The sequence below is a fragment of the Equus asinus genome, chromosome 21 (genome assembly GCF_041296235.1).
Source record: "Equus asinus isolate D_3611 breed Donkey chromosome 21, EquAss-T2T_v2, whole genome shotgun sequence".
In the NCBI taxonomy this organism is placed as follows: domain Eukaryota; kingdom Metazoa; phylum Chordata; class Mammalia; order Perissodactyla; family Equidae; genus Equus; species Equus asinus.
The window spans coordinates 51,482,056-51,508,336 of record NC_091810.1 but is presented as its reverse complement, the minus strand read 5'-3'; the positions used below and the strand labels follow the sequence as shown (position 1 = coordinate 51,508,336).

The window sequence follows — 26,281 nt, the reverse complement described above, 5'->3', positions numbered from 1 at the left end:
TCTTTGAGCCCTTCTTGCACTATGCAGGAGATATCAGCAGATATGTGTAAGGCCTGGTGTGGCCCAGTCATGGGGCTGGGTCCTCCATGCTATCTCACCCACCTTCCAGATCCCCATCCTAGGGAATGGGGCAGGAGTGATCTGTGCCCTGCCTGCTATTAGTACTGGGAGCTGGGGTTTGGCTGTGCCAAGCTGGCAGGAACCTTCGAAACTCAACCACCCACCCAACCCCATTTCAGAGAAGGGGAAACAGAAGCCCAGATACTCAGGGATTTGGCTGTAGTCACTCACTGGAGGGCCCCCACACGGGGCCACTTCTTTCCATGGATCCTTGGACCTGCCCTAAGCAGGTCACTGGGAGTCCCCCATCCCCTCATCCCTTCATGATGTGCTCCCTGCCTCACCTTGCATGGGGGCTGTAGGAGGCGGCAGGGTGTCATTTAGGGGCTCCGCATGGGGCACCCTCTCTCTGGTGGCTCAATACCTGGGCTCCAACCCCCAGAGCCCATCTGGCTTTGTCTTCATGAGGCAGCCGCATGTGTCTATTGCACTTGGCTGTTTTCTGAGAGCCTGCATGTCCGTTCGTCTACAAGGCAGGCAAGGCAGGTGAGACCCCTAGTTTTTACAGATGAGGAAACTGAGGCCTGGAGAGAGGAAGAAGGTTGCCTGAGGTCACTTGGGGAGTCAGGCAGAGCTGAGATCTAGGGTCCCATGGAGCCAAAATATGGCCTAGTACCTGCTGACAAACTCTCCAAGCCCTCCTGACCCCTCAACCCCTCAGGGTGGGGCTGGGCAAGTGAGCAGCATGCCTCTGGCTATCAGGTTCAGCCAGGGTGAGCCTCAGTGTCCCCAGCTGGATCTAGGGGCAAGGGGCAGGGTCGGTCTCAAAGGTCTCGAAGGTTCTTCTGGTTCTAACATTCTTTGATTGATTGTCCCTAAATTCCCCAACCCTTTGTCAATCATCATGGGTGATGGGGCACTCGCTGGCCTGCCTGCATGTGTGTGTCTAGCTTGGGTGGGGACTGAGGCCCATAAGTCCACCAGACAGTCGGGGGCAGAGGAGTGTGGCAAGAGGGTCCACTATTGATCTGTCCCAGTGAGGCCCTTCCCAGCCTTGGTTTCTTCCCTGGCCTCTTTGTCAGAGTGGGTCTTGTCAAGCTGCTCAGAGAGGGCCCTAGAAGGTCAGGGTGAGGGTCACAGCAATTCAGTCAAGGAGTAGAGGGCCTGGTGTCCAGACAGGTTTGCCACCCTCCCGGGACCCCCAGCCAGATCGGCTGCCTGTCTTGGGGCACCTGCTTCTGGCCCTGCACCCCTTTTACTGCAGGGTGCTGCCAGCTGCAACACCCTGGCACCTGCCTCTCCTGACTACCCCTCCCCACCCCAAGGTACTGGACCAGGACACAGATGCCATTGCAGTCCACGTTGTCAGGGTGCTGACCTGCATCATGAGCAGCTCCCCCTCGGCCAAGGTGAGGACACTGTAGTCTGGCTGCTGTAGGGTGTGGAGTGGGAGTTAAATTGACCACATGTCCCCAAAACTGGCCTGGTTGGTGGCTGTTAGAGCAAGTGAGCTGGGGAGGCGACCATCCTGTCCTCTGGGGTGCAGCTCAGCCCACTGGGCGGGCAGAGTCTTCAGTCAGTCCTGGGAGCTGGATATCCTGGGTCAGGGCAGAATGGGGGAAGGATACTTGAGGGTTGACCACCGCCTGTAGCCTTCTGAGGTGACCCACAGCCCCACATTCCTCCACAGCCCCCTGCCCCTGCTAGCCCTGTGACCCAGAGGCAGAGCCAGGCGAGGGAGCCCTGAAAGATGATGCCTCCTCCAGGGTTTCCGTGGGGTGTGAATTTGCCCTGGGGCCCACATACATGCTCACTTCTTCACCACACGACCTTGCACAGGAGGTGTTTAAGGAGCGCATTGGCTACCCTCACCTACACGAGGTTCTGCAGAGCCACGGTCCCCCCACCCATCGGCTGTTACAAGAGCTGCTCAACATGGTGAGGGCAGGGGCTTGGGGTCAGGGTCCCAAGGGCAGCCCAGACTTGGGTCAGGGCTACCATAGGAGGTGAGCTGTCCACCTTGGGGGACTTTGTTGACTGTGACCGGTACGTAGTGTGACCCATGGCCTGACCATGTGTCAGTGTCACTGAGGTGAGGATGCTGGGTTGTATGGGGCCCTGGAAGCTGGTGTACACTAGCAAGCACCAGGATCATCTTGGAAACATGCAGTTGGGGTTTAGGCCAACCCAGACCAAAGGCCAAGGTTTGGGGGGTTAACAGTGCTGCAAGACTGTTGTTAGTAGTGCCGGTCATCCATGCACCTCTAACTTTCCTGGGCCTCAGACACAACTTGTGAGCAGGATGGTGTAGCGCATGTTGCTTTCTCATGCTCTAGGCAAGTAAACTGAGACTGGAAGTCCTGCTGTTGGCAGGGTGGCCTGTTCCATGCTAGTTGCCTGGAACTGTCACATTCTCTCCACCCACAGGCCGTGGAGGGTGACCACAGCATATGTCCACCACCACCAATCCGCAATGAGCAGCCGGTGCTGATGCTGATGCAGTGGCTGCCAGCACTGCCCACAGCTGAGCTGCGGCTCTTCTTAGCACAACGCCTCTGGTGGCTCTGTGACAGCTGCCCTGCCAGCCGTGCCACGTGTGTGCAGGCAGGTCTGGTGGGTTGCCTGTTGGAGACGCTCAGCACAGGGGTAGCGCTGGGGGCCTGCTGCCAGGAGCAGCTGCTGGCACTACTGCAAGCATTGGGCCGTGTGTCACTAAGGCCCTTGGAGCTGCGTCATCTGCTGCGCCCCCCACCAGGGCTGGACTCAGGGCCCAATGGAGCTGAGGCCGAGAATGCCCGACATGCAGGCGCCATCATTCGTGCATTATCAGGCATGGCCCGACACCATGGCCCTGCACGAGCCCTACGCTACTTTGACCTCACTCCCAGCATGGCGGGTATTATGGTACCCCCTGTGCAGCGATGGCCAGGACCTGGCTTCACCTTCCACGCCTGGCTCTGTCTGCACCCCACGGCTATAGCCCCTGCCCCAGCCCCCACTCGGCCACCCCAGCGAAAGCAGCTGTACAGGTGGGTGACTGCTAGGGACTAGGGCACAGTGCCAGGGTGAGCAGGAGGACCAGCAGGCATAACTGGCTTGGCCTGTCCCCAGCTTCTTCACCAGCAGTGGCTCAGGGTTTGAGGCCTTCTTCACGGCAGCCGGGACCCTGGTGGTAGCTGTGTGCACCCGGAAGGAGTACTTGACCGTGAGCTTGCCTGAAGTGTCTTTTGTCGACTCTGTCTGGGTGAGCCTCCATCCTCATATGGCCCAGGGGGGTGGAGGGGACACCAAGTCCCAAAATACGGCCTGATGTTGTAGCTTCTATTCTAGCACTGCGTGGCCATCGTCCATGTGCCTGGACGCCGACCCTTCAGCCAGAACCTGGTCCATGTCTACAAAGATGGACATCTGGTCAAGACGGCACCCCTTCGCTGCCCCTCCCTCAGTGAGGTGTGCCAGGCAGGGTTTGGGGAGGTCTTGGGTAGCTGGGGGGACTTGGACAGGGTGGGGCCTGCAGCCTCTGTACCCCCCTACTCCCAGAGGCCTCATACTTCAGCCTCTGGGGTCTTTGCAGCCGTGGGGTCACTGTGAGGAACTGGTTATAGGTGGAACCCCAGGCTTTGCTGTGACCTGACCACTCCCCCAACCCTGGCCCCACAGCCTTTCTCCTCCTGCTGTATCGGCTCTGCTGGGCACCGCACAACGACCACCACCACGGGGTTGCCTGCGCCACCAGTCCCCGCTGCCCTGGCTCACACTCACCCCTCCCTCACCCGCTCCCAGTCAGTCCCAGTCACCACAGGGCTTGGCTGGGGGTCCGGGCTGGTGGCCCCCCTGCAGGAGGGCAGCATCAGCTCCACCCTTGCAGGTACACAGGACACTCGGTGGGGCAGCCCCACATCCCTGGAGGGCGAGCTGGGGGCCGTGGCCATCTTCCATGAAGCCTTGCAGGCAGCGGCCCTGCGGGTCCTGTGCAACCTGGGTATGCAGCACTGTCCACCCTGCCCTGCCCCAGCCCCTACCCCATTGTCCCCAGAGCCAGGTGGTTGGGACTTATAAAGTCCCTAGGCCAGAAACTAGGGGTCCAAGGGGAAGGAGGGGGTCTGTTCTCTGATCAGGCAGAGAAGAGGCAGGCTCTGGATGGGGTTTGGCCAGAAGCCCAGGTGGGTCTGAAGCCCCCTGCCCACCCTCCAGGGCCCAATGAGACGGCACCCTTCAAGCCCGAGGGTGATCTGCATGACCTTGGCACCAAGCTGCTCCTCCATTACTCACCTCAGGTATTTGGGGGTGGGGGTGGGCAGTTGGCTCAACCCTGCTACCGCCCCCTGGCTCCCACACTCTGCTGCCCCCTCCAACTGACCTTTGCTGCCTGCTCACCCCGTGTTCCCAGGCCTGCAAGAACAATATCTGTCTGGACCTGTCCCCTGGCCATGGGCTGGATGGCCGCCTGACGGGCCACAGAGTGGAGACCTGGGACGTGAAGGTGTGTGTGCACGTGTGGGCATTGTGTGCAGGAAGTGTGAGCATGGGCACATGTGTGTACAGAGTGGGCTGGGGAGTGGCAGTGTACCCTGGGAGGCCTTTAGGAGACCCCCTCAAGAGAGCAAAACTTCCCTGAACCCAGGTTCCCAGACTGGAGGGCCTGCTGGGGTGGAGTGGGGCAGGAAGCAGCTGGGAGCTGCCCTCTCACAGCTGGCCCTCCTACCCCCAGGATGTAGTGAACTGTGTGGGAGGCATGGGTGCCCTGCTGCCCCTGCTGGAGCGAGTGGCTGCACAGCCCCAAGACGCTGAGGCAGGTCCAGCTGAAACACATGACCTTGTGGGGCTGGAACTGACCTCTGGCCACAACACCCAAGGCCTACTTCTCCCACTGGGCAAGTCCTCAGGTAAGTGTCTCTGGTGCCTGGGGTGGTGGGGGAGGAAATCTTAGCATGACAGTGGGGCTGGAGTGCTTGAGGTCTCTGTGACCACTGGCAGGCAGGCCCTTGACATACCTCTATCCCCTTCCTGGTGGCCGGTAGAGGAGCGAATGGAGAGGAACGCTGTGGCTGCCTTTCTGCTGATGCTGCGGAACTTCCTGCAGGGCCATGCTGTGAACCAGGAGAGCCTGGTGCAGTGCCAAGGGCCTGCCATCATCGGGGCCCTCCTGCGCAAGGTGGGGCAGGAGGGGAGGGGCTGCTCTGTCTGACCAAAGGGACCAGGTGGGGGGATCAAGAAGGGGAACCTGATGGCATCAGTCAGGGAGAGCCTCCTGGGAGAGGTGGTATTTGAGTGGGGCCTTGAAAGGCTGGGCAGGGTTTAGCTGAGAGGGTCTGGGGGAAGCACCAGCACAGGCTGGAGCAGGGGACCTATGGAGCAGGCTGGGGAGCTTGCACTTCAGAGACAGCAGAGAGCCACCAGAGGGTTTTGAGCCAGCAGGAGGCTTGTGTCCATCTGCCTGTGCAGAGCAGGGTGGAAGCTGGGAGGTGTAAGAGCAGGCAGCAGGGCCTGAAGTCTCACCCCAGCTCCTCCTACCCCAGGTCCCCAGCTGGGCCATGGACATGAATGTGCTCATGTCCACTCAGATGCTGATGGAGCAGGTGGCAGCTGAGGGCAGTGGGTCCCTCCTCTACCTGCTCTACCAGCATTTGCTCTTCAACTTTCACCTCTGGACCCTCAGCGACTTTGCTGTGCGCCTTGGTAGGTATGGGGACTTGGGTGAGGGGACACTGCCAGGCAGGGTGGTGGTGGAGGTTCTGAGTGATCTGAGGGGACATATCTGCCCTGGGGCATCTGGGGGAACATGACCCTCCCCTGGGAGGGTCTGGCAGGGGCATGGCCCTGTCCTGGAGGATCAGAAGGGGTCCAGTTCAGCCTGGTGGCCTGAGCCCTGATGCCCACCCAGGCCACATCCAGTACGTGTCTAGCATAGTCCGTGAGCATAGACAGAAGCTGCGGAAGAAATATGGGGTCCAGTTCATCCTTGATGCCCTGCGCACCCACTACAGGTAAGGCTGATGGGGGCAGATGGGCAGCGGGGTTGACACAGCTGCCTCTGGCCTCGGGGATGGGGTTCAGTCCTAGCTCACTTGCCCACTCTCCCTTTCTCTCCCCTGCTGCGTTCTCCTGTGTGGCCCTGTGTTCTCCTGGTCCCTGGTGGGTTTGTCTGCTGGGACTGGCCCAGCCCACAGCGGGAGCGCCCCCTAGCGGCCGACGACCTGCGCACGGTGCAGACTTCACTCCTGGGCCTGGCACGGGAGTTCCTGGCCCGGAGCTCCTCTACTGATGACATGCAGGTTGTGCTGAGCTTTCTGGCAGCTGCAGGTGATGATGGCCAGGTAGGCTGGAGGTTGGTGAGGATGAGGGGTGGAGTGTGGGCCACATTCGGCTGGGGGGCACCCAGTGTGAGACTTTGTATCCCCAGGTGGTGGGCACACTGGACCTGCTGCTGGCACTGCTGCAGGCCTCATCAGTACAGGAGTCTTTGGCTCTCTTCCTGCTGGAGCTGGGGAACCTTGAGGTGCTGTTGGCATTGCTGGTGCGACCAAGCTCACTGCCCCTGCTGCCCGACCGAGTCTGCAAGGTATACCCAGCACCCTCCTACTCTGGCACCCCATTCACTGTGGTTCCTGCCTGAGGTTCAGAGAGGTTTAGCAGGCCTTGGGCTAGCAGGTGAAGCTGCCTTTACAGGCCTCTCTTGGAGCCACACACCTGTGCAGTGACTTCCCTCCTTCGGTAACTCCTTCATGATGACACTGTCCACTGTGTCCCACACAGATCCTCCGCAGACTGCAGCAGAATGAGCGCTTACCTGAGCGGAGCCGCCAGCGGCTCCGGCTGCGGGAGTGTGGTCTCCAGGGTCTCATCGCCTGCCTGCCAGAGGGGGCCGTTTCCCCCCAGCTCTGTCAGGGCCTCTACAAGCTGTTCCTGGGGGCAGGTACAACCTGACTGGGAAGAGGCAGGCCAGGTGGAGGGGTGACATGGACCCAGGAAACAGGGCAGGTGGGAATACAGAAGGTATTGGTACAGGGGCCAAAGCTGAACAAGGAGGGTTATGCAGCCCCCCTGCTGGGGTCAGTCCCTCAGGCCCTCTCTGGCCATCCTCCTAGATTGCCTGAACCTCTCAGATCTGTTGGCTGTGGTGCAGCTGTCCCTCCAGGCTGACCTCAGCGTCCGCCTAGACATTTGTCGCCAGGTGAGTGTGGGAGGTGAAAGCTTTTGGGGGGGTTCCCTGAGGACTTCACTTTGTCTGCCTGTGATGAGGGTCTCTAGATGCCTCCCTGATAAGGCCCCAGGAGGAGGGTCTGGGGACAGCCTGTCAGATGAGTCTCTCACTTGCTGTGCCCTGGCCCGGCAGCTCTTCCACCTCATCTACGGACAGCCAGAGATAGTGCGGCTGCTGGCCCGACAGGCTGGCTGGCAGGACGTGCTGACCCGGCTGTATGTGCTGGAGGCTGCTACGGCCGGCAGTCCCCTTCCCTCTCCCCCAGAGCCACCCGCCTCCCCGGAGCCAGCCTTATTCAAGCCACCCACTGAGTCACCTGAGCCTTCGGATGTCTTCCTGCCCTCAGAGGCCCCCTGCCCCGACCCTGACCCCTTTTACCATGCGCTCTCCCCATTCTGTGCACCCTTTGACCTGGGCTTGGAACGGGCCAGCGTGGGCTCAGGCAACACTGCTGGCGGTGGCAGCAGCAGTGGGACTCTTACTCCAGCCAGCCAGCCTGGCACACCTTCCCCACTGGATGGGCCCCGGCCCTTCCCTGCTGCCCGTGGCCGCCACAGCTCCAGTCTCTCCAATGTGCTGGAGGACGGCAGCCTTCCAGAGCCCACCATCAGTGGAGATGACACCTCCAATACCAGCAACCCTCAGGTGAGGGGGGCCCACCCTCTGCCACTGCCCGGCACTAAAGGAGGACACATGTGGGACACGAGGCAGGCAGGGTAGCCTTTCCCAAGGTGTGGCCCTGTCTGACATCAGGGCTGCAGCTGCCATGTGGGTGCTGCCCGCTTGTAGCTCTCATCTGCAGTTATGTTCCCAGTGGGGTCCTGGAACAGGGCAGGTCATGCTGAGCCAGAGTGGGGGTCCCAGCTAGGCTTTGGAAGGCCCCTAAAAGAGCCTGTAGGGCAGAGACTTTATGGGGCCTTTGAACAGCAGAGCTCTCAGGCCCTGCCTTATGCTCCTGGTTTAGGGATGGGCCTCTGCTTATTCTGTGACATTCTTCCAGAGAATTCCAAGACAGTCCTTGAAGCCTGTCAGGACTGTGGGATAATTTGTGAATCACCTCACCTCCTCTTAGGAGTCACTGAAACCCCAGGATTCTCCCTGGAATTCGAGGCAGTGGCTGAGGCCCCTACACCATTCTTTCAGGCCCGTAGCACCTGGCTAGGTGTTGACTGAATGCTCTGCCTCCTGCTGCCCCTACTAGTGGTGGGCAGGTGGTGCTGAATGGAGATAGTGTGGGGTCAGCCTGATTCCCTCTCTCCCCATCCCACACCCTGCACCACCCATCTGTGCCCACAGCAAACCTCTGAGGAGGAACTGTGCAACCTGCTCACCAATGTGCTGTTCTCGGTGACATGGCGGGGTGTGGAAGGCAGTGATGAAGCTGCTTGGCGGGAACGTGGCCAGGTCTTCTCGGTGCTCACCCAGCTGGGGGCCTCTGCCACACTTGTACGCCCACCAGACTGCATCAAGCGCAGGTGAGGAGGCACCTTGGGAGGGTGAGGGGCCTGGGGGTAAGGAAGGCAGTCAGGTAGACGCTTGGGTCCTCACCCATCCCTAGCCTCCTGGAGATGATGCTGGAGTCAGCTCTGACCGACATCAAAGAGGCGTCCCTTGGGGTCCTGGCCAGCCTCACCCAGCAGGCACTTTGGCTGCTGCGCCTGCTACAGGACTTCCTGTGCGCCGAGGGCCATGGTAACCAAGAGCTGTGGAGTGAGAAGGTGCGACAGCTCAGAGGGGTGTCAGTCAAGTCAGCATGCATGTTCATGTGAGCCTGCAGGCTTCTGGTCTGGGAGGTAGATGAGTACACATGTGCAGTCGTGGGTGCATCGGTACAGGTGTCTGTGAGTGTGGACTTGTCTGTTTGTGCACCCCTCCCTGGCCCCTAGCCCAAACCTTACCTTGCTCCCTCCGCTGGGGCTCCTGGCCTCATCTGGTGATGGCTGCTGGGAATATGTTGTATGGCAGCTCTTTGAAGGTGTGTGCAGCCTGCTCGATCGCCTGGGAGCCTGGCCGCACCTGGCCAACGGCACAGCAGATCTCCGAGAGATGGCTCAGATCGGCCTGCGCCTCGTGCTTGGCTACATCGTGCTGGAGGACCCACAGGTGAGCACAGGGTAGGTGGGGGTGAGGGGCCATGGCAGGTGTAGGGAGCTCTGAGGGTGGCTGGGTGTCACCTACAGCCCCCTTCCGCCCACAGCTGCACGCCCAGGCCTATGTGAAGCTGCATTCCCTGCTGCAGACTGCCGTGCCCATGCGCCGTGAGGAGGCCTGCTATGTGCTCTCTAAGCTGGAGGCGGTGCTCGCGCGGGCACTGAACACCTCCCCCTCTGAGCCTGCCACCGAGGACAAGAAGTCCCCAGCTGCAGCCGCTGCAGCTGCAGAGCGCTGCTCATGGCTGGTGCCGCTGGTGCGCACACTGCTGGACCGTGCCTATGGGCCACTCGGGCTGCAGTGGGGTCTGCCTTCCCTGCCACCCACCAACGGCAGCCCCACCTTCTTCGAGGACTTCCAGGCCTTTTGTGTCACACCCGAATGGCGTCACTTCATTGATAAGCAGGTGCCTAGAAGTGAGGGCATGGGAAGAGAAGTGGGGGCTAGGGGCCCACGTCGAACACTGGTCTCTCCCTGCCCCATCCTCCAGGTGCAGCCCACCATGTCGCAGTTCGAAATGGACACCTACGCTAAGAGCCACGACCTCATGTCGGGCTTCTGGAACGCCTGCTATGATATGCTCATGAGCAGTGGGCAGCGGCGCCAGCGGGAGCGGGCACATAGTCGTCGGGCCTTCCAGGTATGCGGCCTGGCATGGGGGACCTGGAGCTGCTCCACACACGTGTCCAGAGGACAGCTGACAGAACAGGACAGGAAGCAGCCAGTGGGACTCACCCATTCCTCCCCTCCCCACTCCCCACCTCGCAGGAGCTGGTGCTGGAACCTGCGCAGCGGCGGGTGCGCCTGGAAGGGCTGCGCTATGCGGCAGCACTGAAGCAGCAGGCGGCGCAGCACTCGACGGCCCTGCTGCACTGGGGGGCGCTGTGGCGGCAGCTCTCCAGCCCCTGCGGAGCCTGGGCCTTGAGGTGGGCGGGCTAGGGGCAGAGTCAGAGTCGGGCGGGGCTTGGGAGGGGGGCGGGAGGGACCTGGAGGGCCAGTCTACCTTTGGGGTGAGGCCTGGGAGGAATGGGGAGGTCTACAGACTTCTACCCCGCATCCATGATCACCACCGGGGACTTATCTGCAGGGACCCGCCCACCCCCCGCTGGAAGGTATCCAGTGCGGAGACATACTCGCGCATGCGTCTGAAGCTGGTGCCCAACCACCACTTCAACCCTCATCTGGAAGCCAGCGCCCTACGGGACAACCTGGGTGAGAGGGTGTGCTGAGCTGGGTCCACTTAACCTCATCTGCCCTGTCCTGCCTAGCTCTGGCTGAGCACCTTTGCGCCTATTGCAGGTGAGGCCCCCCTGACACCCACCCAGGAGGCCTCGCTGCCTCTAGCGATGACCAAAGAGGCCAAAGTCAGCACCCTCCCCGAAGAGCTGCAGGAGGACGAGCTGGGCGAGGAGGAGTTGGCTGCGCTGGAGACGGCGTGAGTTGGGGTGGGGGAGAGCCAACTGCGGATGGTGGGCACGGGTCTGCTACTGCATGTGGATGCCTGCTGTGGGACTGACTCCTGAGTCCATTTCCTGTTCTGCTTGTGGGGCTAAAGGCCCTGAAGGGACTGTCCAAAATCAGGTGGGGGTGTTGAGAAGAGCTGTCTAACAGGATAGATGGTTGCTCTTTCATGGCTGGGCACCCCAGAACAGGACTGAGAAACACATACCAGACCAGGCTGGGGACGCACAGGGGTGGGCAGGGGCTGAGCAAGAGAAGGCCAGGGACAGGAGTTGGTGTCCTGGCAAGACATTCAGACGCCCAGGTTTAGGGGTGGGTTCTGGGGCCAGGCTGGACTCTGGGCAGCTCCCCCCTCTCCTCTGGAAGGCATGAATGCTGTACTTGATGACTTGATGGCACTTTGGATAGTGTGGGCCTTGGGTTTGTTGAGAAGGGGGTCCCAGAGCCTAGAGCCTGAAGTGGGTACTGGCTCCCAGGATGGAGGCGGCAGAACTGGATGAGCAGCATGAGAAGCTGGTGCTGTCAGCTGAGTGCCAGCTGGTCACAGTGGTGGCTGTGGTCCCAGGGCTGCTGGAGGTCACCACACAGCATGTGTACTTCTACGATGGCAGCGCCGAGCGTGTGGAAACCGAGGAGGGTATGTTCTGATGGAGCTGGGTGGAGGGACGGCAGGGGACAACAGGGGTCTGGTGGGGCTGGGGCAAGTGACTCCTACACCTGCTTTCCATTCCCGCAGGCATTGGCCATGACTTTCGGCGCCCACTGGCCCAGCTGCGTGAGGTCCACCTTCGGCGTTTCAACCTGCGCCGTTCAGCACTTGAGCTCTTCTTCATTGATCAGGCCAACTACTTCCTCAACTTCCCAAGCAAGGTTGGCGGGGCCACAGCCTCGTCTCCTTCCCAGGCCCCCAGGCCCCAACCCTGCCCCATCCCATCCCACACCCAGGTACGGAACCAGGTGTACTCATGGCTGCTGCGCCTGCGACCCCCTACCCAGGGCTACCTAAGCAGCCGCTCCCCCCAGGAGATGCTGCGCGCTTCAGGCCTTACCCAGGTGAGAGCCCTGGAGTGTGAGGGGTGGGTAAGGTCAGGGCCCTGCGGGTGGGAGGAATACTGGACAGTCCAGCTGACTCACCTCTTGCCCCTGCCCCCTAGAAATGGGTACAGCGTGAGATATCCAACTTCGAGTACTTGATGCAACTCAACACCATTGCGGGCCGGACCTACAATGACTTGTCTCAATACCCTGTGGTGAGGGCCTGCTCTGCACCTCCACCCCTGCTCCTCTGGTCTGCCGGCCCTGGTTCATCCAGGTGTAGGCACTGACAGTGGGCTGGGTCCTGAGCTTGGTCCTGGGTGGGTGTTGCGTGAGACCTAGCCTCTGTTCCCTGCCACCGCCCAACACACACCCAGCCTCACTCTCCTCCCTCCTGGCCTCTGTTCTCCCCAAAGGGAATCCTGTCCCAGACAGTCCGTTCTGCTCCCTTGCAGCCCCTCTAAGTGGTATGCCCCCATCTGTAGGCTCTGCCCATCTTCCCGAGGGTGAGGGCAATGTGGGCAGGTAGGCCATCAGGACACTCATGCAGCTCCTGCCCGGGTGGGCGGCCAGTTCCCCTGGGTCCTACAGGACTACGTGTCCCCAACCCTGGACCTCAGCAACCCGGCCGTCTTCCGGGACCTCTCCAAGCCCATCGGTGTGGTGAACCCCAAGCATGCCCAGCTCGTGAGGGAGAAGTGAGCACATGGGCAAGGCGGGGTTCGGGGGTTGGGATGGCCAATGGGAGGGCTTCTGCTGACTCCCCCTTAACTGTGGCTCCAGGTATGAGAGCTTCGAGGACCCAGCAGGCACCATTGATAAGTTCCACTATGGCACTCACTATTCCAATGCAGCAGGCGTGATGCACTACCTCATCCGCATGGAACCCTTCACCTCCCTGCACGTCCAGCTGCAGAGTGGCCGGTGCGGCCCACGGGGTGGTGGGCAGATGGTAGGGGGTGGAGATGAGGAGAAGAGGCAGGCCCTCTAGGCATCCTGGGCCCTCTGGCTCCCTTCTTTCCCCCAGCCACACCTTCTCCCTCTCTGTCCCCAGTCTCCCCACCTCACTTTGGCTTGTGCCCCGCCCCTAGTTTTGACTGCTCTGACCGGCAGTTCCACTCGGTGGCGGCAGCCTGGCAGGCCCGCCTCGAGAGCCCGGCTGATGTGAAGGAGCTCATCCCAGAGTTCTTCTACTTCCCCGACTTCCTGGAGAACCAGAACGGTAGGAGCTGGCATGGGGGTGGAGAGCACGGGCTGGGGGTGGCCAGGGAGCAGGTGAAGATGGCACGAGACAGCTGACCCAGTGCTCTGTGCCAGGCTTTGACCTGGGCTGCCTCCAGCTGACCAATGAGAAGGTGGGTGACGTGGTGCTGCCCCCATGGGCCAGCTCTCCGGAGGACTTCATCCAGCAGCACCGCCGGGCTCTGGTGAGATGAGCACATACAGACAGGCGGGCAACCAGGGTTGAGGGTCGGGGTGGAGCTCATCGGTCCCTGGAGTGACTGCCCCCTCTCCACCCGCAGGAGTCGGAGTATGTCTCCTCCCACCTCCATGAGTGGATCGACCTCATCTTTGGCTATAAGCAGCGGGGGCCGGCTGCAGAGGAGGCCCTCAATGTCTTCTATTATTGCACTTATGAGGGTGAGCCGTGCCCCCGGACTCAAGGGGCCGGGGCGCAGATGAGGAAGGGTGAATGCAGAGGGCACAGAGGGAATCCTGACTGCTCTGCCTGCCTGCCCAGGGGCTGTGGACCTGGATCATGTGGCGGATGAGCGGGAACGGAAGGCTCTGGAGGGCATTATCAGCAACTTTGGGCAGACTCCCTGTCAGCTGCTGAAGGTAAGGCCAGCTTTTGGAGGATAGTGGTCAGGGATGCCCACGCCACAGTGCTGACCGGCCACTTACCCACAGGAGCCACATCCAGCTCGGCTCTCAGCTGAGGAAGCAGCCCAACGTCTTGCACGTCTAGACACTAACTCACCTAGCATCTTCCAGCACCTGGACCAGCTCAAGGCCTTCTTTGCTGAGGTTAGAGGAGGCCAGGCCTCACCTTCCTACTCTGTGAAATGGGTTTAACTCCACTGTCCTCTAGGGGCAGATGGAAACCTAAATCAGTCACTGATATTAAGACATCTTGGAAAAAGAGGTAAACAGAGGCGTATGGGAGTGGGGGTGGGGTACCTTCTTCTCGAGGGCCAAGACAAGGTGTCCACTCACCTAACCATCTTTGAAAGCCTTAGGGAGGCCAGAAGGGAGGGAATCTGGCCTTGGATATTCTCCTTCACCTTCCTGCCTACATCCCAGAATGCCACCAGGCCTGACATTGTTAGGCTTTCCTCTCTTCCTGCCAGGAGGCTGGGGGGACATGGAGTGATTGGGCGGGAGGACCAAGGTTGAGACCAAGCTTCAGATTCTGGAAGGATCTTCATTGTCCATCCTGGCTTTTCACTCACTTTCTGAGATGCCCTTCTGAAGGCCCACTGGTCTTTTATGCCTGTCTCTCAGAGTGAGCTCTGCCTCTATGACACCTAGCCTGTGACCCCTGGGGGCTGAGGGCAAAGGAAGGAGTGGTGCCCCAGGGAGGAGGTAGTGTAGTGGGGGCCCCTGATGGCCACTTGGGCACAGCCAGCCCTGCACCCTACCCTGCAGGTCATCAGTGATGGCGTGCCCCTGGTGCTGGCCCTGGTTCCCCACCGGCAGCCCCACTCCTTCATCACCCAGGGCTCCCCAGATCTGTTGGTAAGTGTACTGGGCAGGGCCCCATCCAAGCTCCACCCCATCTCTGACTCTACCTCAAACCCACCTCTGCCCTGTCTTGCCCACAGGTGACCGTGAGTGCCAGTGGGCTGCTGGGTACCCATACCTGGTTGCCCTATGACCGTAACATAAGCAACTACTTCAGCTTCAGCAAAGACCCCACCATGGGCAACCCCAAGTAGGACAGAGGGCTGTGGGCAGGGGTGGGCTATAAATACCCTGCACCCTGAGTTGTCTCCCCAACCAATCAGAATGCAGGCCAGCTGCAGAGTCTGGCCAAGGTCTCTGAGGGCCTGAGTCTCCTATGTGGCCTGGCCTCACTTGTCATCCCCCTCACTGGGTCAGGATGCAGCGACTGCTAAGTGGCCCGTGGGTACCAGGCAGTGGTGTGAGTGGGCAAGCCCTGGCAGTGGCCCCCGACGGAAAGCTGCTATTCAGTGGTGGCCATTGGGATGGCAGCCTGCGAGTGACTGCACTGCCCCGGGGCAAACTGTTGAACCAGCTCAGCCGCCACCTTGGTATGAGCAGCCTTCGAGCTGGGGGTGGTGCAGGTGGGGGCAGGGCTCCGAGGCTGGCCACAGAGGGTGTGACTACTCTGTTCTGCTTGTACCCTCCCCTCCCCATACAGATGTAGTGACCTGCCTTGCACTGGACACCTGTGGCATCTACCTCATCTCAGGCTCCCGGGACACCACGTGCATGGTGTGGCGACTCCTGCAGCAGGTGTGCTGGGTGGACAGCCCCGTGGGGCCCCCACAGTCCAGACCTGCAGCACATCGGCCACTTAGTGGGCCTCCAGTCCTGCCCTTCTCTCTTCCCCTTCCCTCTGCTTCCAAGAGCAAGTCTGGGGCTCCATGACCCTCCAGCTCTCTGGTACTGGACAAGGCCTTCACTTTCCTGAGCCTTAGCATTTTCACTCAGGGGCCAGGGTAGTGGGATGCTCCCAGTCCTGAGCCAGCCCTGGCTCCCCACAGGGTGGTCTCTCTGTGGGGCTGGCATCAAAGCCCGTGCAGGTCTTATACGGGCATGAGGCTGCAGTGAGCTGCGTGGCCATCAGCACTGAACTCGATATGGCTGTGTCTGGATCCGAGGTGTGTACATGCCTGTGCCCAGGGGAGGCTGAGTTTGCTGGGCACTGCCCCTGGAGCCCAGAGACCTGTGCCCAGCACCCTAAGCTGCCTTCCTGCAGGATGGAACTGTGATCATCCACACTGTACGCCATGGCCAGTTTGTGGCAGCACTACGGCCCCCGGGGGCCTCGTTGCCTGGACCTGTGTCCTACCTGGTGCTGGGGTCTGAGGGCCAGATTGTGGTACAGAGCTCGGCACGGGAGCGTCTTGGGGCTCAGGTATGGGAAAGGGGTGCCCAGCCAAGAGAGGGATGGTTGGGATTCTGTTCTTGCTGACACCGTCTTCTTCTTCCAGGTCACTTACTCCTTGCACCTGTATTCAGTGAATGGGAGGTTGCGGGCTTCACTGCCCCTGGTAGAGCAGCCCACAGCCCTGGCAGTGACAGAGGACTTTGTTCTACTGGGCACTGCCCAGTGTGCCCTGCATATCCTCCACCTGAATAAGTGAGCCCCACTATTTATGGGTTCATGTCTTCTCAGGGGGGTGGTCATTGGCAGAGGATACTATGAGGTACATCCCCTTGTCTGTGGGCACATTCTTCAAGGCCTGTCACCTGTCCCCCCATCCCTCTTGCCCTGGGCCTCCCCTTAGCCACACACTTGTGGGAGATCCCTTCATGTGTCAGGGTTTCGAGTGAGCCATCCTTCAAATGAAGGCAGAGAGGGTATAGGGGAGAATGAAGAGACATCAGTCTGCTGGATGCAAAACTCCCTTGCAGCTGCGAGTCTGTGTATCTCCCCTCCCTTCAGACTGCTCCCAGCTGCACCTCCCCTGCCCATGAAGGTGCCCATCCGCAGCGTGGCTGTGACCAAGGAGCGCAGCCACGTGCTCGTGGGCCTGGAGGACGGCAAGCTTATCGTGGTGGGCGCGGGGCAGCCCTCTGAGGTGAGGATAAGGGCGGGGCGGGCCTCGAAGCGGGCGGGGAGCGACGGTCCTGGCTGACCTCACCCCGTTCCTACTCCCACCAGGTGCGCAGCAGCCAGTTCGCGCGGAAGCTGTGGCGGTCCTCGCGGCGCATCTCCCAGGTGTCCTCTGGGGAGACGGAGTACAACCCGGGAGAGGCGCGCTGACAGCCTGCCCGCCCGCAGCCGACCCCGCCCACGGAAGGCGGGAACCCAGAGGAGGAGGCGACGCCGCGGCCGGGCCAGAACTCAGGGGGTGGGCGGGGACCCACCCCCGCCCAGCTCAGGGATTGGTGGGCGGTGTCACTCCGGGAGGTCCCGCCCCTCGCCGGCAGAGGGGCCCCGGAGTCCCAGCACTGGCCTCGGCGGCCGCTCAGCACTTTTTGCACAGCCTGGGGTGGGGAGTCCAGGCTCCCAAGTCCCCTGTCTCGGCGGAGCAGAGGGGTCGGAATGTGGCCTTAATCCCTAAGGCGGCCCCCGCGCTCCCTTTCTCGGCAATAAACCTGGCCTCGTTTTGTAGCTGCTCCGCCTCTGAGTCTGCGTGCGCGCGGCATCTCAGCCTGCCCCGGCTGCCGTCCCGGGCGCGCGTTCCCCTGGCCCGTGCCCCACTCCCGGGCGACCCGTGCCCCCTTCTGTCCCCAGCGGCGCCGCCCCTGTCCCTGGGGTCCCGCCCGCCGTTCCTCCCGGCTCGCGGTCTCTTCGCGCTCTCTGTGGTCAGCCCGATCGCCTCTGCACGTCGCTCCCGCTTTCCGGGCCAGGCCGGATGAGCGCATGTGCGCGTTCCTGAGCCAGGCGAGGCTAGACGTTGGCGGTCGGGCCCCTCCAGCCCCGCCCCGGCCCGCCCCCTCCGGCCCGTCCCGCGGCGGCCCGGAGGCTCCTCCGCACGTCCCGCGGGGCTCCCGGACCGTCCGCCCCGCCCCGCCCCTTGAGTGTCCCGCCCGCTTCTCCCTCCGCGCCTTCATCTCGCTCCGCGCTGCCGCTTGAGTCTCCTGCGGCCCGGAACTCGGCCTCCTCCGGGACTCCGCGCCGTCTTCCCGCCGGCCCAAGGGCAGCCCTGCCGCTCAGAGGCCTGCGTCCGCCAGGCTGAGTGGATCCTGGGACCTGCGGAGGGGCGGCCGCCGCAGGTCAGGAGCGGTTTGGGGACAGAGCCCCGGGTCTTCCTGGACGGAGGGAGCCGAGGGCTGCCTCTCTATCCCCCAGCTCGGGACCTGCGATCCTGCTGGTGTTGCCGTCGTGGTGCGGACGTCTGTGTTGGGGTGTGTGGGTGTTGCATCGTGTGTGCATATTTTGTAGGCCTTGGAGACGGGTGTGTGTTGGGGGTGGTAGAGGCTCCAATCCCGAAGCTCAGGGTGGGTCGGGCAGACACAAGGCCTGGCTGGCTGCGCGTGCTGGTCACAGGCTCATCTGCCAACCAGGACCTTGGAAGGGCCCCTTATGTGGTAAGTGACAGAAATGTACACACCCCATACGTGGCAAGGGTCACCGCAACCTCTGTCCCAGACCCACTTGCTGACTGTGCACTTTGCCATACACACGGGCGCGTGCCCTTGTGCAGGGAAGTGAGTTTGGAGTCCCTGGGCTAGACCAGGCTGGATATGGAGTGGTGGATATTGGGGCGTTGGAGGGCCTTTGGCCAGGTCTCTTTTCCATCCCTTTTCCAGGCAAGATCCCTCCTCAACCCAGACCAATGCCTCTCTTGTCCAGGCCTCAGGAAGTGGGTCCCAGCAGGATCAGCTCTCTAGGTCCAGATGGTCCTGGGACTAAGTGGTCCTGTCCTTCAAGGTTTCTGTCCTCCATGCCCTCTCCAAATTCCCAGATGTTAAAGAAACGGGGGGGCCTCTGAGCCCATATGCCCTCTGCCCTTGCTGAACCCACCAAGGTCCCCTCCTGTCCAGCCTCTAAGCAGGAGGTGAGAGCTGGACACTGACCCTGGAGGCAGCAAGAGTGGGAGCATAGTCACTCCAGAGAGCCTTGTCTTGGAGGCTTAGGGTGTTGGGTTCCTGGGCTCATGCTGTGAAGCCTAGGGAAGCCTCCCACCAGTAAATAAGTCTACGACCTGGCTCTGGCTGAGGTGGGGGTGGGAGTCTCCCTGGTCCTCTCCTGCCATCTCTGGACTCAGACCAGAGGTTTGACAAAGTCTTTGAGAGGGTGGTTTCCAGCCTGCCCTCCTCCATCCTTAGCTGCACCCTGGCTCTTCCAGCTTTGGCTAGATGGGGCCAGCTCTGTTACCACCACCACCCCCATCTGACACAGGAGGAAACTGGTCCAGATTGGGGAGTGGGGAGGTGTTGAGGGGTACCCAGTCCTGGAGTGAATCAGAATGGAGTGAGCCAGGAGAGAGGGACAGACTACCCCAAAGGACTTCCATTGTCAGGCCTAGGGATTTCTCCCCATGTCCCTACCCACAGCCCATTCTGGACTCAGAGAAGTCTCCCAACTACCTTGCCTCAGTGCCGCTCATCATACTCCAACCCCTTCTCCAAGAGATGCAGCCCCTGGGAGCACTGCTAGCTGGCAGAGCCATGCTTCACAACTCCAGCCACAGGGAAGGCATGGTCCATGTGGGTAAGCACCTCTTGATCCAGATTTTGGGCACTGGGTAGGATGGGAGGTTCCCCAGGTAGATAGGTCACACACAAGTCCAGTTACAGGCTCTGGAGTCCTGTCCCCTGTGCCCTGCCTGCCCTGGATTGTGGGGACAACCGGCCTCAAGGCAAAAATGAGGCAGCATTTACTGGCCTTCCAGTTCAGCTTTATTTTGCAAAAGCTTATGAGGTCTGCTGTACACAGAGGCCCCCACTGGGACCAACATGAATCAGTGTGCTCTCACAGTCCAGACTTGGGAGGGGAGACAGGACACACAATTTAGTGCCCTAGAAGACAGACAGAGGATGTGCAACGGGAACCAGAAAAGGGAAAGACTGCGAGACATCAAGGAAGCTCTCCCAGAGTAGGAGATTCCTGCCGGTTTGTCAGATGGAGAGAGTAGAACAGCAAGAGCAGCCGTCTGGAAGCCTGGGAGAAGGGTACATCTGGGAGTGGCAAGCAAAGGGGAGGTAGGGGAGATGGGGAGGGAGGAAACGGGCCAGTCAGCTCTTGATGCCATGGTGTGAGCTTTTGACTCCATGTAGTAGGGACTATTGTTTCAAACCTTTTTGGCAGCAAAATCTAAGTGAGCCTGCCCAGGGACCCTAGCATTGTTTCTTTGCCCCTGACCCTGTCTGTCGTTTCCTCCACAGATAAGACCTGGAGGGGGCAGGACATGGACAGGGAAGGGGTGTGGGTAGAGGCAGGGGGAGCCCTGGCCCCCAATACCTCCTCCCCCTTCCCCCCTGAGCCTCCAGGAGCCTCGGGCAGCATCATCCCTGTCTACTGTGCTCTCCTGGCCACCGTAGTCCTTGGTCTGCTTGCCTACGTGGCCTTCAAGTGGTAGGTGGTCTGGGCACTGCTCTTTGGCACCACCCTCCCATCTGGACTCCTAGCCAGCTCCCTGTCTGTCTCAGTAAAGGCTGGAGCAGGTTGGCAGGTCCCCCGTGCTCCCCACAGCTGGCGCTCACATAAACAAAGACAGCAGCTGGCCAAAGCTCGGACTGCAGAGCTGGGGGCTCTCGACAGGGACCAGATACATGGGGATAGCGGTGTCTTCCTGGACTCTCCTAGCAGTCTGCCCTGTGCTCCCAGCCAGGGTGAGCCTCTTTCCCCAATCTACAGTCCTTCACACCTTGCTCTGCTGCACCACCCAACCCATCTCACTCTCATTGCCCCTCATGTCTCCCAACCCAGGGCCATATCCTGAGCTTGGCTGCCGGCTTTACCTTCATCTCCCTCGGCAGCAGCAGGAAGAGGTGGAGCGGCTCCTGGAGCTGTCAGGCGAACCTGACAAGGGCTGGCAAGGGCTGGCAGGCCGCCTGGGCTACCAGGCTGAGGTTGTGGAGACCATGGCCCAGGGCCAGGCACCAGCCTACACCCTGCTGAGGGACTGGGCTGTCCAAGAAGGCAGTGGTGCCACCCTCAGGGTGCTAGAGGTGGCCCTAGCTGCCATGGGCCGTGAAGATGTGGTCCGGGCCCTGGGCCCCCTGGCTGAGGGCTGCTCTGTGGTATGAGTGATGCCTCCACAGCCTGGCCTCTCAGGGAGCATGCTCTGGTGTTCCCCACCACCTCTATCTCATATGCCTTTCCTTTCATGGGCTTACTCGCATTGGTGGCCTCAGCTTGCTCTGTTCCTGGGGGGATACAAGATCCAGACAACACTCAGCCCCCCTTGCCTTACCTCCCTCCAGTACAGGGACCAGGATATGGGGGGAGCTGGCAGTGAGGAGTGGTCCTGCCCTTCTGATCCCCACTACAGCTCCCCTTACTAAGCCTCAACTGGTTTTTCTTTTGTATCCCATATTAAAGGCAATGTTGGACTATTGTGCTGGCTCTATCTGGCTCCTTGGGCCTGTGACACAGTTTGGTGGCTATGAGGCAGAGGCCCAGAAAAAGGATGGGGTCCCTAGGACGTGGGAGGAGCACCTGAGCTGGCAGACAGTGTGCTTCCGTAGAAGAGGCATGAGCTCTGGAGGCACAAAGGAGTTCACATCCTTCACGTGCCATTCACTGCTTGTATCATGTTAAGAACCTATTTAACGTTCCTGAACTTTAGCTTCCTTAGCTGGAGAACAATAAACAGAATGGCACGTTCAGTGGGTCCCCCCACTCCCTAAGACTCCCAGGTTGGCACTGAGGAGCCATGGGTTTGAGACCATTTTCCTGACTTGTGCTATGACCGGTATCAAAGGGAGCCTGGAGGCCTGCCCCTCTAGGCAGGAGGCAAGAGGCAGACTGGTCCTGGGAAGCTAGTTACCAAGGGTCTCTGGTCTTTAGATGAGAAAAAGGAAGAAAGGGCTCTCCTCCTAAGACCTACACTCCAGACTCAGGAGACGAGGTCCAAACATGCTTCCACAGCTACTATGTGATTCCCACACAAGCCAAGGGTAGATAGATCATCCCACCCACCTGAGGGGCAGTTGGGGACAGGGCAGCTGCAGCGAAACCACTTGCACCCCGTATATGCCCACCCTGAATGGAGGAGCAGGCAGGTTGGTAACTGTGCCTTTGGAGAGGGTTGCTACAGAAGAGAGGCCTTGTCTGGGAAGGAACAGTGACTACCATGCTGGCATCCACGAGGATCAGAGCACTTAAGAAGCACAGCCACACAAACTCAGGAGACATGGGATCCAATCGTGGTCCAGGGAGACCCAGGGTAGATCCTATCCCCTTCTGACTTAGATTGGCTGCCCTGTAAGTACCGAACTCATGAGACTATTGCTATTGCTATTCCTCAGAAATAGTTTACCAGAGCTACTTAATCCTATAAATCTTTTCCTCAAAATAAGCAAGGGCAGGTTTAAAGCCATTTTCATCCTGAATTGACCCTTGGGCAACAACCCAGGAGAGAAAGCAGGAAAGGCTCAGCATTCAGCCAGCTAAAATCAGATCAGTGCACTGGAGCCCTCACACCTGCTTCAGCAGGGAGTCCGCCATAGGGCTATCCAGGATTGGATCAGCAATCAATGTGAAATCTGGCTTTGAGTGGTATGAAGGTTCTGGATTAGCTGGCACCCCTTATCACCACTGAGGGGATTTGGGCCTGAAGGTGTCAAGGGGTCTATGGAAGGAGAAAAGGTTTTGAAAAAACTCAACAGAGTGGTAAAATAACTGAGAATTCCTCTTCAAAGGTGTCCTATCTGAAACTTGACAGTTCCCTGGTTACTATGGTTTAATGGAATGCTGTCTAAATTTCCTTGGAAAATCTGAAACCTGGAGCCTCAGGTCAAAATCATGAGTTTTGACTTGGTTGCAAGCAGCAGTGCATATCACCATACGCCTGCATGGCAAACCCACCCAAAAGACAAACATTCCCTATTAATGAACTCAAGCACATTAATTGAAACATTCTAATAAACAACTCTAAAATATTAAGAGGGTTAAATCAGGGTCCATCCATTTGATATAATAGTGTGCTTTAAACAGTTTTGAAGACTGCAGTATCATGGGAAAATATTTGGCTACATTATTAAACACCATGTCTAATGATTATGACTTTAAAATGTGTTTTTCTCCTCCTTTAACAATTTCTTTAATACAAGGATATGAAATAAGTTACTGAGCCTCCCTGAACCTTAGTTTCCTCATCCAAACAGTGCCAATTCCTGTGCCTCAGAGTTAGGAGGATCAAATGAGCACAACCCGAGCTCTAGGTGCTCAGCACAACACCCAGCAGGGTGTGAGTGCTCTAACTGCCATCCGCCCTGGCCCTGTTTGAGATTTGGCAGGCCGGAGCCTCTTCCCCAAGGGCACTGCTGCAGTGACCAAAGTAACCCTGGTAAGGAAGAGATGGGACCAGTTTCTTTGCAAAGAGGGGCCGCAGGCTGGCCCAAAGCCTTTGGCCCTCCTCATTGCCCAGACAAAAGCGGGGGGAGTGGGTGGTGGGGGTGGAGGGGTGTCTCCACAGAGCCCTGCATTCTCCAGGAGATGGCCACTCCCATCACAACCTGCACTGTACCCCTTTATAGGAGTCCTTCTTCTAGTGTCTAGGCCCCAGTGTCAAGGGACATGGTGGGAGGATGGGGAACCCATATATCAAACAAGCATTCTAGTGGGCTCAGGGAACTCAAGTCTCTGGAAAGAAGAGATTCAATGCCTCTCCAGGGAGTATACAGGGGAAGATACATGCCTTTCTCCTGACTGATCTATTAACCAAAGTAAAGAAGCGCAGCGCCAGTGAAGCCTCAGGTCCACTTCCTTTCCTCTGGAATGCACATGCAAGTTGACTCTACCCCTGAGCACAGCTACAAGATCCCAAGCGCTCAAGTGTCAGTCAACTGGCATATGCCTGCTTTAGTCACAGTGGGACCCTATGGCAAACAAGGCCTATGATAAACTCCAATCTCAAGGATTAACTTTGGACTTCACATACCTATGGCCACCATTTCTCCTTTCTCCCTCTGGTGACATCACTACATACAAACATGCTTGACTGGCTTTTAGGGAACACACATGCCAAGTTCTTTAATTGATTTTATTTTTTACATAAAAAGTTCAGTAAAAATTGGATAAAGTAAAGTGATTTTTAAGCAGTAAATCAATCTTATCAACATAGCACAAGGCTGGCCAAAACCACAAGGCAGCCTGCTTTGGAATATTTACATGATAACAAATTAAACCTTGCAGGAGAACTTAAACCATCCTTACAAAGTCTTCCTGTGATCCTAGCATGTAGAGGCTAAAAGCAAAACAAGAAACAAAAACCAGGAAAAAACAAATTATTTTCAATATATTCACATATACATTAAAATATAATACAAATCGTCAGGGTAAGGGGTCATGGGTGGGGACGCGCATGGGTCTGTGCGCTGACAGCACCGCCAAGGAGGAGACCCAGGTTTGAGAGTGGGGTCAGGCCTGGCCGGGGTCTTAGAGGGAAGGGTCTTCCCCTAAACCCTTGCCTCTGATGGCCTCTAACCACACCCTAACAGCTCATGACCAGGGATCACTTATTGTAGCTAGAACTCATTTTTGTGGCTTTCAGTTGAAATCTGCAGGTTTGAATTCCCCAGGGTGATGTGTCATCAGTAGCACAGTCCTGACAGTGGGGTGGGGCAGAAAGAGCCCACAGGATTTCTTCTCCCCAGAGTCTGTCCTACCTGCTCACCCATCCTCCCACCCTGGCCCCATAAGTCACTCTAATTCAGTGTCCTCTTTGGGTTTGTAAACAGCCCCAAACTTCTGCATGTACTTCTTAATGTACTCCTTGGTTTTGTGTTTCACATTCTCATTGCACTCCAGGTCCTCAGGATTCTTACAGTACTTCAGCTCCTTATTCATAACGCCATGAGTCAGCTGTCCAGGACACAGGAAAAGAGACCACAGCCATCAATCAGAGTGGAAGTGATTTGAGGTGGGGGAGACCAGCCTGCTGCCTGAGGGTCCTTCTCACTAAGACTGGGAGTTGAATAAGGGGATAGGTTGGGGCAGGCTGGTGCTGGGATCACCAGAAAGGGGAAGCTCGGCTTTGGAAGTTTCTTAGAGAACCTTCAAGTAGGGTGCGCTCCCTTCCCAAACCTTCCTTCCCTGTTCCTGGGTCCCTAGCCCAGGCATCTAGCAAGGAAAACCCACTTTCTATGATGAAAGGGGCCTTTTTAGAAGGTATACACAGTTTGCCCAGAACATTATCAGACCACAAGCAGTGGGGAATACCTTGCGAGCTAGGTGTTTGAAGTCTTCAGTTGTGGTAATTCTTCCCACTTTGCAGTCAGGTTTCCGGTAAGGGTTCAGGCACTGGACGATGAACTGGGACATCTGCAGGGAGGGGAAAGAGAACACACTGCTCAATAGGACCAGAGAGGGCAAGACATTGTACTGACGAAATAATCAGAAAAAGCAGCAAGTAGAGCCAGCCAGTCTTTCCGTTTTCCTCACTCAGGCTGGCTGGTTTGGACAGAAGAATGCTAGTATGACAGTGGGATATAAGAGAAAAGGATCCTGGGTCAGCCCTCAGAGGGAAAGAGCTCCATGGATGGACTGAGCAAGCCTGACTTAGAGCAGGAGATTCAGGGACCCAGCAGCAGGACTCCACTGCTGAATCTCAGGGCAGCCCCAGGTTTCAGCTTACAAATCTCAGGTCCTTGACATAAAGAAACATAGCTAAGTTCTCTGGCTCTCGGAGGCAGGGCACAGAGGATGTTCCAGTGCTACTAGGAGGCTCAGCAACCCCAGGAAATGCAGGCATTTTGTTATGGAAGGTTACTTAGATTCTGTGTTACACTTCACCTGATTCCTACAACAGCAATGAGAAGCAGATGGAAGCGTGGTATGACAGCCGGTGGGAGAAGATCCAAGGTGGGATTTAATACATAACTTGCAATGTCCTCCTGAGCTGTCTCTGTAGTGTCTGTCCTAACCCAGTGGCTCTCAAAAAGAGACCCAGGCACAGAACCTCTGGAAGTATTTGTGGCACTAAGATCCCAGGGGACAAAGGGAGAGAGAAAGTCAATGTTAGCCATTTTGTCAGGAAGTACCCTGAACAGGATCTACCCATCCCTGAAACTCAGCCTTCAGATGTTCAAAAGAACAAGGCTGTATCACAAGGTAAGCACTAAATAAACAGCTTCTGGTTGGCTGATCTGAAACACCAGTAATTTCACACAGGGATAGTGAGACACTAAGCTGTTTTTTGTTGTTGTTGAGGAAGATTAGTCCTGAGCTAACATCCGTGCCCATCCTCCTCTACTTTATATGTGGGACGCCTGCCACAGCATGGCTTGATAAGCAGTAAACAGGTCCACACCTGGGATCCAAACTGGTGAAGCCCAGGCCACCAAAGCAGAATATGTGCCACCAGGCTGGCCCTGTAAGACACTAACTTTTAAACCTAGATAAGGCTTTTACTCAAAGTTTTTCTGTGGTCTCCTGGCCTCCATACTCTCCCTTCAATCCATTTCCCCAAATACAGCCAGGGATTTCATTATTCCCAGCTTAAAATCCTGCAGCAGTTCCCTGGACCTCACAGACACACTGGCCCTATATGAAGAAGCACA

At 58.5% G+C, this 26,281-nt stretch overlaps 3 protein-coding genes across 19 annotated transcripts in view; 2 read left to right on the top strand and 1 right to left on the bottom strand.

Moving 5' to 3' along the window:
• NBEAL2 (neurobeachin like 2) overlaps positions 1–17,226 on the top strand; it is a 29,698-nt gene extending 12,472 nt beyond the window's left edge. For all 4 annotated transcript variants that reach the window (XM_014828813.3, XM_014828811.3, XM_014828812.3 and 1 more), the window contains 44 exons: positions 1,386–1,469; positions 1,900–1,998; positions 2,488–3,089; positions 3,172–3,304; positions 3,391–3,510; positions 3,721–4,042; positions 4,255–4,337; positions 4,451–4,543; positions 4,772–4,946; positions 5,082–5,215; positions 5,580–5,739; positions 5,945–6,047; positions 6,224–6,377; positions 6,464–6,622; positions 6,817–6,976; positions 7,149–7,234; positions 7,397–7,909; positions 8,561–8,739; positions 8,823–8,982; positions 9,230–9,367; positions 9,462–9,821; positions 9,906–10,055; positions 10,184–10,341; positions 10,503–10,627; positions 10,715–10,850; positions 11,353–11,513; positions 11,613–11,929; positions 12,031–12,126; positions 12,485–12,609; positions 12,695–12,835; positions 13,003–13,133; positions 13,229–13,338; positions 13,435–13,552; positions 13,653–13,750; positions 13,823–13,939; positions 14,561–14,650; positions 14,737–14,846; positions 15,014–15,186; positions 15,297–15,391; positions 15,643–15,759; positions 15,858–16,016; positions 16,093–16,241; positions 16,548–16,683; positions 16,767–17,226. In XM_014828813.3, coding sequence (XP_014684299.3) covers positions 1,386–1,469; positions 1,900–1,998; positions 2,488–3,089; positions 3,172–3,304; positions 3,391–3,510; positions 3,721–4,042; positions 4,255–4,337; positions 4,451–4,543; positions 4,772–4,946; positions 5,082–5,215; positions 5,580–5,739; positions 5,945–6,047; positions 6,224–6,377; positions 6,464–6,622; positions 6,817–6,976; positions 7,149–7,234; positions 7,397–7,909; positions 8,561–8,739; positions 8,823–8,982; positions 9,230–9,367; positions 9,462–9,821; positions 9,906–10,055; positions 10,184–10,341; positions 10,503–10,627; positions 10,715–10,850; positions 11,353–11,513; positions 11,613–11,929; positions 12,031–12,126; positions 12,485–12,609; positions 12,695–12,835; positions 13,003–13,133; positions 13,229–13,338; positions 13,435–13,552; positions 13,653–13,750; positions 13,823–13,939; positions 14,561–14,650; positions 14,737–14,846; positions 15,014–15,186; positions 15,297–15,391; positions 15,643–15,759; positions 15,858–16,016; positions 16,093–16,241; positions 16,548–16,683; positions 16,767–16,868 — 7,131 coding nt within the window. In that variant the 3' untranslated portion in view covers positions 16,869–17,226. The remainder of the gene's footprint in view (positions 1–1,385; positions 1,470–1,899; positions 1,999–2,487; positions 3,090–3,171; positions 3,305–3,390; positions 3,511–3,720; positions 4,043–4,254; positions 4,338–4,450; positions 4,544–4,771; positions 4,947–5,081; positions 5,216–5,579; positions 5,740–5,944; positions 6,048–6,223; positions 6,378–6,463; positions 6,623–6,816; positions 6,977–7,148; positions 7,235–7,396; positions 7,910–8,560; positions 8,740–8,822; positions 8,983–9,229; positions 9,368–9,461; positions 9,822–9,905; positions 10,056–10,183; positions 10,342–10,502; positions 10,628–10,714; positions 10,851–11,352; positions 11,514–11,612; positions 11,930–12,030; positions 12,127–12,484; positions 12,610–12,694; positions 12,836–13,002; positions 13,134–13,228; positions 13,339–13,434; positions 13,553–13,652; positions 13,751–13,822; positions 13,940–14,560; positions 14,651–14,736; positions 14,847–15,013; positions 15,187–15,296; positions 15,392–15,642; positions 15,760–15,857; positions 16,017–16,092; positions 16,242–16,547; positions 16,684–16,766) is intronic.
• A 249-nt stretch (positions 17,227–17,475) lies between these two features.
• Positions 17,476–21,114, top strand: LOC106823257 (death domain-containing membrane protein NRADD-like). 8 transcript variants are annotated; one of them, XM_070492959.1, is made up of 6 exons: positions 17,543–17,824; positions 18,362–18,482; positions 19,109–19,265; positions 19,940–20,129; positions 20,247–20,386; positions 20,484–21,114. In XM_070492959.1, exons 3-6 carry the CDS (start codon positions 19,187–19,189, stop codon positions 20,801–20,803), a joined length of 729 nt encoding a protein of 242 aa, XP_070349060.1. In that variant the 5' UTR covers positions 17,543–17,824; positions 18,362–18,482; positions 19,109–19,186; the 3' UTR covers positions 20,804–21,114. The 8 variants fall into 8 exon arrangements, with proteins under 8 accessions (XP_014684331.1, XP_070349060.1, XP_044610603.1 ...); XM_044754665.2 differs by having other exon boundaries at positions 17,687–17,824; positions 19,152–19,265; XM_044754664.2 differs by having other exon boundaries at positions 17,818–17,956; positions 19,152–19,265.
• Positions 21,115–23,749: 2,635 nt separating this feature from the next.
• The window catches only part of SETD2 (SET domain containing 2, histone lysine methyltransferase), a 118,405-nt gene continuing 115,873 nt past the window's right edge, over positions 23,750–26,281 (bottom strand). For all 7 annotated transcript variants that reach the window (XR_011496455.1, XR_011496456.1, XR_011496457.1 and 4 more), the window contains 2 exons: positions 24,942–25,043; positions 23,750–24,584 (listed from right to left, as the gene is read on the bottom strand). Coding sequence is in view for 4 of the 7 variants with exons in the window: in XM_014828819.3 (XP_014684305.3) it covers positions 24,423–24,584; positions 24,942–25,043 (264 nt within the window). In the remaining 3 variants the exon portion in view is untranslated. The remainder of the gene's footprint in view (positions 24,585–24,941; positions 25,044–26,281) is intronic.

Bases quoted from the DNA above. Each gene is read 5' to 3' on its own strand.
- LOC106823257 (XM_014828842.3), top strand. From the start codon at position 18,911: ATGGGGCCAGCTCTGTTACCACCACCACCCCCATCTGACACAGGAGGA. The intron at 20,130-20,246 runs GTAGGTGGTCTG...TGCTCCCCACAG, and splicing joins GCCTACGTGGCCTTCAAGTG to CTGGCGCTCACATAAACAAA. The intron at 20,387-20,483 runs GTGAGCCTCTTT...CTCCCAACCCAG, and splicing joins GCCCTGTGCTCCCAGCCAGG to GGCCATATCCTGAGCTTGGC.